Below are 10,383 nucleotides of genomic sequence, written 5' to 3'. Positions count from 1 at the left end.
GCGGCCGCGGCCCCCAGGGGCGCCCCCAGGCCGGGCGGCGCGCCGTCCATAGCGCCGCCGAACTTCTTGTAGGTCTCCTCGATGGGGCTCAGGATGTCGGACACGGAGAAGGGCGTCGTGTGCTTGGGGCTCAACGACATGGCTCGGCGGGCGGCCAGGTGGGGGCCCGGGGGCGCGCGGGCGGGCGGGACACGGCGCCGCTCGTCGCCGCCACCTCTGCGCGGTGCGGCCCCGGCTGCGGAGCTGGGTTTATTTTAGTCCAGCGCCAGGTTTACGACAGACTCGGGGGGCGGAGCAACATCCTGAACGGGCAAACAATGGTCATTGACATCTTTTTCAACCCCCCCCTTAACGGAGGCAGTAAAGGTAAGGGGGGCTGCGGTGCTCCTGGAAATAGCCCCCCGCTCCACCTCCATCCCGTCTCGTCTGCCCCGGACACCCGGCCGTGGAGCACCAGAGTAGCGTCCGGAGGCCCGTGTCAGCCTGGATGCCGCTCTGCCCGCATCCCGACCGGAGTTCTCCCGAAGTGACTTCGGAGCAACGTCCAGGATAGCTGGGAGGGGGCAACGTGCTGCTAAGACTGGGAGGGGTGGGTTTTCAGGGCTCGATCGGTCCTTTCCAGCTACCAGCCCCTCCAGGTTCCATCATCTAAAGTGTTAAAAAAAAAAAAAAAAAAAAAAAGCTCTTGGGTCGCAGTATAAGAGCGCATAAAGAGAAGAGTTACAATGCCCGTCCTCTGCCATTGTAGGGCTTCCTAATTTATGCATCTTTAGATCTTTAAGCATCATTTTGTGGGCCACCCAACGGATACCACCAAATTAGCTTAGAGTATCCCAATCCGAGGAAGAGCGAAAACATACACCCAGACACTGACAAACACACAGATGCTAACTTGTAAGTATTTTACTCTGTGGGCATGGTAGTTGAACAAGGGAAAGAGGATATATTTTTATTTTTATTTAGTAAAATGTTTCATGTTTAATTTACCCCTATAAAGTTCTTTTACTGTTACCTTTCCTTTATGTTCTTTATCCCACCCTCTGCTTTAGAATTTATTCTGTTGTTACTCTGATGTCAGGGAAGATTAAAAAAAAAAAAAAAAGAAAAAGCCAAGATCTCAAGTATTTCTACTTGTTTGCAATAGATTTTTCTGTTGTTTTTTGGGGAAAAAAAACTTTAAGAAATATGGAAGTGGATATACAAGTCAGGAAAATGAATTTCTCTTGAAAAATACAAACCCATAGATACACTGATTTAAAAGGAAAATACGGTCTTTTTTCTTTGTAAATTTACCTATATGGCAAAGAATTTACACATTATGAATTTTAAGAGACAATTAGACAAAAGAAGTGTGCAAAGCATATTGACTAAATTTTAGAAACAGTCTTGTAACTTGAAATTGTAATGGTAACAGAAATGAAGATACGATTTTCAAGTTTTCTTGAAAACTAGAGCAGAAGAAAGAAGAATGATTTATTCAGCAAGATTCTATTGTATTTTTAAAAAGAAGAGGATGTATGAAAGCTGTGAAAGTTTAACCTGACAGCCTGCCCTAAAGGGAAGAACACTGTTACATGTTCCTTTTTCTGTTTGGTTTCATGTCTTTGGTTGGAACATGGTTTTGTCTCATTGTTTTAATCATTATTTTGTTCATTCCAGTGTAGTTTTTGCAAAGAATCTACTTCTTCTACAGGAGAAAAAGCCATGTGGTCACCCACAGGAAGAAAGTGACTAGATGAGTATTCAGAGTGACATTTTAAAGTACACACTAAAGCATAAAATATAGTTGTGTGAGTTGTTTATAGACTCAGTTATTGACTTAGCAAAATTGAATATTGGCATGGTTTTGATGCGATGCTTCTCTACAGTTCTTTCAGATCTTCATCCTTGTCTGCGCTGGAATTGCCTGTGTATTTTTCCTAACATAAGGATACACAAAGATGTCTTTATGTGTATGTATTCAAGCAATTACTGGGATCCTTCCGAAAAGTCCAGTTTGTCTTTTTAAAAAATTACATTGCTTACTTGTGTTTACTAACTCAAATAGTAGAAAGTAATTTTAAACTTTCTTCAAACACAAGATAATGAACCATTATATTTTATTTTTCTGGCTCAAACATATTTCAAACATGAAGTCCTTGTCACATTCTATGTTGGTTATCCTAATTGAAAAAGTATTTCAATTATAATTTTCCAGATGAATATTATTTAGTGTTCTTAAGCTATACATTTCATTTCACATTTTATTTATAGAACTTCAATTAGCCATTTACAAGTGGTCATACTACAAGCTCTTGCTTGCTTTTTAGCTGTATTGGGTCCTATTACAAGTACATTTACATCTGAAAGACTCCCATCTTTAAATTAAAAGGTACTTTACCATATCTGAAGAATCTCAGCAGAGCCACTTTTTGACTGCTTAGAAATAAACAGTACTGCTTCACTAGGGGTGAATAGTTCTGGGGGAGAATTTTACTATCAGCATTTATTCCTGTCACTTATTTGTGTCTCCCTTAAAATTGCATACCTGCATGCTAAAAACACTAGCTGTATGTGTACAGATGGCTTTGAAAATAGAGGCAGTCTGGAGAATGTGTATATATATTTAAAGACACAAAATAATTTGATTATATTCCACTGAAGATTTTCATCAAATTGGTTTCATCAAATTACTGTCTTATGTCTGTCCCAAATTGTGAATGGAAATTTAGATTTATTAGATGCTTAAAGACTTATCAGTTAAATTGGATTTCACAGGAAATATATTTCTCAGCAATATTTTCTTGCTTTTTTCTTCCAAAGTGTTGGCACTCAGGGGAAAACAAAAACAAATACTCTCAAAAGGAATATGCTGAAAAAGATGTTCCCCTCTCCTGCCTTATAGCCTCCTTCTGGGATGATCTGGGCATCGGCAGGCACACTTGTCTTTTGGTAACACAAGAGGTAGCATGCCTTTGGCATGGTGTGGTGCCTTGCTCTTAGTATCCATTATGTTTTGTAGTTTTATGCTTAACACTGGAAACATAGTAACACTGTGGCAGATGAAATTTTCTGCCAAAAAGATGTAATAGGCATTCTTGACTTTTTTGATAAAAAATGTGGTATTGACTGAAAATCTTTGATTTTTTGGTTAACCTTAGGGACAAAAATGTTTGGCAAAATCATTGTGAAGAAAATACCTTCCCCAGAACTGGGATTTGTTCTTGTCAGACAGCTCAGCAAGAAGGATCTGAGGAGAGCCCAGAACTCTTCTAACAGATCTGCTTGAAGTGGAGTTGCAGCCAGCACTAAAGGAGATTTTGTCTTCCTAGGGTAACATAGATTGTCTGTCAGTTTGTCCTGAATTTTCTCATCAGGATGGACTGTTTGAAAATAGAACTCTCTGCTTGATGCTCAGAGACTTAAGTGGCTTTAGGAAAGGAAACGTGCTACATTTGAGTTAGCTTAAAATAGTTGTGAAATAATTGATTAATGAAATTTTCATATTGTACATTTAAAATATTTTTGCAATTGGAAGGAAATGATAAATCATGTCAAAGATGCTAGTATTTTGTAGGAACCTCTAAGGTTATAAGAGCTGCTAGAGAGATGAAACAAAGTTTATTTAAAGTTTTTGCTAATTATTTTTTTGCTAATCATTTTTAAAAGCGACTAAATTGTAAGGATTTTACATTTTATGAAGAAAAATAGAAATAATTACTGGGTGTTAGAGAAATAAGCACTGGAAACAAATTTATGAGACTGTTACTTTTCTGTGACAATAATCCTTTCACATTTTCTTCACAAAATGGAAAATCCTCACAGTTTAACTACTCTTAAAAATACCTTGAATCATCCTAAATCAGATATTTTAGATTGAAAATAGGTTTTTTCTGACCAATAAACATATTTTAAATTAACATAATTATTAATACAACCCAATTATGAATACGTGTTATATCACTTTTGCCTACATAATAATAATGAAGTTCAATGAAATGATGGTAAAAAAAGAAACTTCCCCACTGGCATACTGTAATATTAATTTGTTATGGTTATAGCAAAGAATAACAGGCTATCATAGGGAGTGTTTATTAAAATTCTCTCACCCTAGTGTAGGCTTGAGCTAGAAATTTAAATTTTTCTATATATTAGAAATTAATGAAAAAAAAAGTTAATCTTTAATGTAAGTGATACATGATATGGGGAAAACAATAGCAATATTGAAATATTTTAATTTTGAGTAACAATTTTACTTGTGTATTACTTTTTGAATGTTTAAAATTTAAAATCATGACATTTCCATTAAGCAATATTTTTAGCTTTTTTCATGTTTTTAAAATATTTAATGCCTCTTACAGGAAAAAATCTCGAATTTTAAGCAAAATCATATTTCTGTTATGTAAAGAGCTGGTTTATTCTAAATGCTCCACCCTGTCTCTACCCATGCTTAATAAAAATGACTACCTGTAACTTTAAAAAAGTATACACTTTTATTATTTTTTAACATGCTGTCCATGTTTCCAAATCTAGGGATTCAGCGTCCTGTTAAAGATGTATCACCCTACATGTGCAAATCAATTTGTATTTATCAAGGAAGGTATCAGCTTTAACTTCTGAAGTAGGTAATTTGGTTATTCTCATCATTCACTTGGACAACAACTCCAGTTTTGATAAACTGATTATTAGGTTAGTGACTTTTTAAATGAAAGTTTGTGTGCATTTTGGAAGTAATACAGAGAACAATATTATAACTAGAGAATAATTTGACAAACTTAATCTTGTGTACTGAATAGTGAAAGTGTATATGTCGGAATTCTGGAGTAGGAATTGTTCTTAAAAGGAAATTGAGGACTTCACATATACTAGGCAGGTGTTCTACCACTGAGTTATAGTCTTAGCACAAAATAAGTTAAACCACAGTTTATCTGGCAGATAGGCTTTCAGAGGATTGCCCTAAAATATCTAGTTTGTGAAATAAACTAATAGTGGGATTTGACTCTTGGCAAATCAGCGTTAAAGTTTCTGAAAATGAGATACTAAATATAAAGAGGTATTTAGTCTTATCACTATAGGGGGAATTACGCAGAGTCAGCTGAAAATGTGTTTTAAACTGAAAACCTGAAAATTTTACAAAGTGTTACAAAGCACAAGCCATTCAATTTTAGCTCCAACTACCATGTCAGAGAAAAGAGAATTGCCTGAGAAAGTGTGTACCAGCTTTAATGAAAGCAATTTATTAGTTGGTATGTAGCATATCTTTTAAAATGTATTATTATACAATAGAAAAATAAAATATTTGAAATTATCACCTCTTCCAAAATAAAAAGTGCATTGCAAATAAGTTTAAAAGACCAAACTAACTCAACTAAAAAAAGCAAACCTTTCAAAAGACCAACAGAAATCCACAATACAATTATCCAAGCTATTCTGCATATATACCTATATATATTTTTCCCTTCTTTCATTTGCACTTACCTCATCCCAGTTTTTCCTTCCCAATGAACAGTTTCTTTCCCTTTCACAGTATTTGTTGTACCTTTTAGATTTTCATCACTTTTTCAGGTTCTTATACTAGCAAGATAATATGATGTTTGCACGTGTGGATCTGATTTATTTTACTTACCAACGTAGTCTTTAGCTGCATCCATTTATCTAGAGAAGCCCCGGTTTTCTTCTTTTATAGCTGGATAATCCTCCATTGTGTAAAAGTACCATATCTTTTTTATCCATTCCTCAGCTGATGGGCATTTGGGTTGCTCCCGAGATTTAGCTATAATAAATTGTGCTGCTATAAACATGAGTGCACATATATCGCTGTGGTATAATTTCAGTTCTTTTGGAAAAAATACCTAGGAGGAGACTGTCTGGCTTGAATGGGACCTCCAATACTAGCTTTTTGAGGAATCTCTATACTGATTTCCGTAATAGTTGTACCAGCCTGCACTCCCATCAACAGTGGAGAAGGGTTCCTTTTCCCCCACAGCCTCTCCAGCATTTGTTACTGATTACCTTCTTGATGAGAGCCAGAGAGCCATTCTTTCTGGGATAAGATGGAATCTCAGCTTTATTTTAATTTACATCTCTTGAATGACCAATGATGTTGAACATTTTTTCATTTATTTATTTGCCATTTGTATCTCTTCATTTGTGAAGTATATATTCATTTCAGATGCCCATTTTGGATTGGATCTTTGAATTTTGGAGGACTGATTATTTTTGAATTCTTTATATGTTCTAGATAGGAGTCCTTTGTCTGACAGACAGTCTGCTATAATTGTCCCCCACTTTGTGGGTAAAATTTTCTTCTTTAACTCAGATTTTTTTTTTTCCTTTTGAATTTCTTATAACTTTTTTTTTTTTTTTTTTTTTTTTTTGGCGGAACCGGGGATTGAACTCAGGCCCTTACACTTGCCAGGGAAGCGCTTGTTCCACTGAGCCATCTCCCCGGCCCCTATAACTTCTTACTGTTTTTTTTTTTTTCTTTAAGCCATTCCTACATGTTTATAACTGGTAATCTGAACAACTAATCTGAAGATAGTGTCATGTAATATACAGCAACCATTGTTGAATTCCTGTTACTTAGTTTAGTGAAAGTGTGTATCGTTCCTAATGACTTTTTTTCTATTACTGTTTCATATATATTTTTTTATATTCTTAAAAAAGATAGCAAACCTGGTCCAGTCATAGTGGCACATGCCTGTAATCCCAGCACTTAGAAGGTAGAAGCAGGAGAATCCCACAAGTTTGAGACCACCTTGGACCATAGTGAGTTCAAGGCCAGCCTTCAATACATATTGAGACCCTCAGTCAGAAAAATGACACAGGGGCTGGGGAGATGGCTCACTGGAATAAGCGCTTCCCTGGCAAGCACAAGAACCTGACTTCAATCCCCGGTTCCGCCAAAAAAAAGTATAATGCAAAAAAAAAAAAAAAAAAAAAAAGAAAAATGACACAAAAAGGCCAACTTCAATGGGTAAAAAAAAAATGTATGCAGTAGAAGAAAAAATTTTAAATTGAATTTATGATTTTATAAAGTTAGTTTTAAAATGACATAAGTAAATGTTGAACTGTGAAGGGCATGTTAACATTGAAGGCTGTTCATAAGTTCTATGATTTGGATAGTGGCAGAATTTACAAGACAATTGTTTTAATGATTTTTATATATTTACTAATAAAAATGAATAAAATGCTCTGAAAGATCTAAATAGTTTAATTATTGAAACTGTCCTACCAATTTGGTTTGAAACTGTCTCATTGCTATTTGTTTCTCAATAAAATTATGGGAAAAAAAGAGATCTAAGTGGAAAGTATTTTACATAGGAAGTTTCACCACAGTATATCAGGTGAACACATATGTATTTTAGACCTGATTTTCTTAAATGCAGTATTTCTTTAGGGTCATTAACAGTAGCTCATATATGATTGAGCGATCCTCAATCCTGCCTTGATGGAGCTCTTTTCAATGATTTACAGAGATTAAGAGGAGAAAGTGATTTCTAAAGACACTGGGGAATTAAGAGAAACCTATGGTTTCTAGTAACCTCTGGAATAATTGTCATGTAAACCTGAGGGATTTTTTTTTTTTTTTTAGTGGAACCAGGGATTGAACTCAGGCCCCTGCACTTGCCAGGCAAGTGCTTACTCCACTGAGCCATCTCCCTGGCCCTCCTGAATTTTTTGGGAACCGGGGATTGAACTCAGGCCCTTGCACTTGCCAGGGAAGCGCTTATTCTACTGAGCCACCTCCCTGGCCCCCATGGCCCTCCTGAATTTTAATAGGTACAAGTGTTATTTAAGGGTTCTGCTCGTGAAAATAAAATATGTGACATAAAGTGATTATTTGGTCATGGATCTTAACAAATCAGATGTCCCTTCTATAGCCATGTCAGAGAGAAAATTGGAAAATGCTATGTATACTTTCATTTGATTCCATAGGTAATAGAGTTATTTACTATTCTAACACTTTCTTTTTCTTTTTTTCTTTTTTGTATTTTAGGGAAGGGACTACAGGGTGTCCAGGGTCTCACTACTAGATCAGACTCGTAGTGATCCTCCTGTTTACAGCCTCCCAAGAGCTGGGATTACAGGTGTGCGCCACCATGCCCAGTCTCAATCGCCTTCTCAGCATGCCCTGGGTGTGGGGCTGGCAGGGCAGATCCCAGGATTGAACCTCCAGCCCCTGCACCTGCTTGCAGGTGCTTTAATCTGCTCAGCTATTTCGCCAGCTCTTCTAACACTTTCCATGCCCAAGACAATCTAATCACAAACTGTCCTTAGCTTTAGATATAGACATAAAGCATATATATATATATATATATATATATATATATATTTACATGTGTTCAAGCAAATTGTGTCTTTCATGTAGATAATTTGACACAGATTTAAGAAGAATTATATGAAGCAAAGAAGAAAAACCATTTATTCTCCCTTGATTCATAAAAATGAGGCAGTTTATAGATAAATCTATTTGTGTACTTTAAACATTCAGTAAAAATCAGGGCCTCATAAATAAGGACTTTATTAAAAAAGTAATACTTTAAGAAATGGATGAAAATACCCTATAGAGGCAATAAAGTTTATCATCAGTCTTGGCCATCCTAGAGATCAATTGTAAAAGTTTATATTTTCTTTATTTTTAGGAAGAACACACATACCCTCATTCCAGAAAGTACCATTTTTTATCACTAAGTTCTAAAACAAATTTCTCTTATTAGTACGTGCTTGCAGTACATACAGTTTACAATCATCTTGAGGAATGGATATATGTACATAATACAGCTTTTTAATCCCTTTGTCTTATCCCCTTCCCTCTCCCTCCTGTAAGTCCTCTTTCCCCTCTTTAATTCTTGTTTGTGTTTTGTACCAGGAATTGAACTCAAGACTTTACACTTGCTAGGCAGGTGCTTGTACCATTGAGCTATATTCTAGACCCCAATTCTTGTTGATATTATTAATCTTATGTGTATGATATGTAATGTATACATTCATTTAGATTATTAAGTTCCTGTATGTAACATATAAGTTCTACTTACTTCCTCTTGCCCTCCTCTGCCCAAATGGTCTTCAATACATCCCCATTTACAAGAGCTCTGTCCCCTTATGGAGGTTGGGAGAACATCACAGAGGAAGCATTGAATATTCTTTTTTTTTTTTTTTTTTTTGGTGGAACTGGGGATTGAACTCAGGCCCTTGCACTTGCCAGGGAAGCGCTTATTCTGCTGAGCCATCTCCCCAGCCCTGAATATTCTTACACTTGATCTTAGCCAAAAGGCCGAGAAGCGATCCTGAATATTCTTGATAGTTTAATAGCAGAGTTATTGTCTAAGATTGGCTTGTTGCCTTGTTTGTTTTTGTCTTTTTTTTTGTAACTTTTTTATTTTTTTAATTAATTGATTTATTTATTTTTGCAGTGCCAGGAATCAAACTTGGGACCTTCCACTTGCCAGGCAGGCACTTATGCTGCTGGGCTATCTCCCTGGCCCCTTTTAATTGTTTTTTAGTTGAGGTTTATTTTTGTTTTTGGTGCCAAGGACTGAACTTAAGGCTTCCAGCTTGCTAGTCAAGCATTCTACCGTTGAGCTAAATCCCCAGACCCATAAGATTGGCTTGTTGTAGTCGTCATTCCTAAGAAATGTGAGACCTCAACACCAACTCAGCTCCAGTCATGGACTTTGAGAAAGGAACAAAATAATATGGTCTGTGTATACACGCTTCTAAAGTCGAGAAATGAACTTTAGACTTTTCAAATAAAACTTCATAAAAACCACAATGTGATTTAGTAAACTGATTACTAGAAAGGTCCTCTACTGAGGTTAAATGTGCTATAATTTGTCAGAATCATGTCTGGTTCAGTACCTTGATGCTAAACTATAAATCTAGTTTCTTCCCATGAGACTCTTAAATATAGGAAGATATTATCTTATTGTCACATCATCCCCCTTACATTTTCTCCTCTTCGTACTAAAATCCCCCATAACAAAAATACCTAAAAACAAACAGTTGTGTGAACTATGAATTTATCAAGTGGTCATTGTGCTGAAGAAAAGTCATGAGTGTTTGGGAAAAAGTGAAAGGGCCATCATTTTAGAGTGAGGAAACATTCCTAGCATTCACACTCTGGTCTTGAACAGTAATTTGCAATTATATATACATGCATATGGATTAACTGTTATATGTATGTTTATTTTTTTAAATTTTTTTTATTCACCTCAGTTATTTTTATTTTAAAGAAAGAAAAAAATAGTAAAAACAGTGGTACAAAATCTCAAAACAAGATTTTAGGAGAGTAACAATGGTTAGTACATTGTGTGTTGTTATTGCCAAAGTAGTTTCTCATATTACAAGATATAGGCAAGAATAAGCAAATAACATAGGTACAAACCTCTTTTTTTTTTAAGT

The 10,383-nt window shown here is 35.9% G+C and overlaps 1 protein-coding gene across 1 annotated transcript in view; it reads right to left on the bottom strand.

Annotated features, from left to right (window-relative positions):
- Positions 1–140, bottom strand: part of Nkx2-4 (NK2 homeobox 4) — a 1,416-nt gene extending 1,276 nt beyond the window's left edge. The window contains 1 exon segment of the mRNA XM_023720150.1: positions 1–140. This exon segment is cut by the window's left edge and continues 1 nt beyond it. Coding sequence (XP_023575918.1) covers positions 1–140 — 140 coding nt within the window.
- Between the last annotated feature and the right edge of the window lie 10,243 nt (positions 141–10,383).

This window comes from Octodon degus, unplaced genomic scaffold (assembly GCF_000260255.1).
Source record: "Octodon degus isolate 3935 unplaced genomic scaffold, OctDeg1.0 scaffold00073, whole genome shotgun sequence".
Taxonomy (NCBI): Eukaryota; Metazoa; Chordata; class Mammalia; order Rodentia; family Octodontidae; genus Octodon; species Octodon degus.
This window is presented reverse-complemented; position numbering and strand designations above follow the sequence as displayed.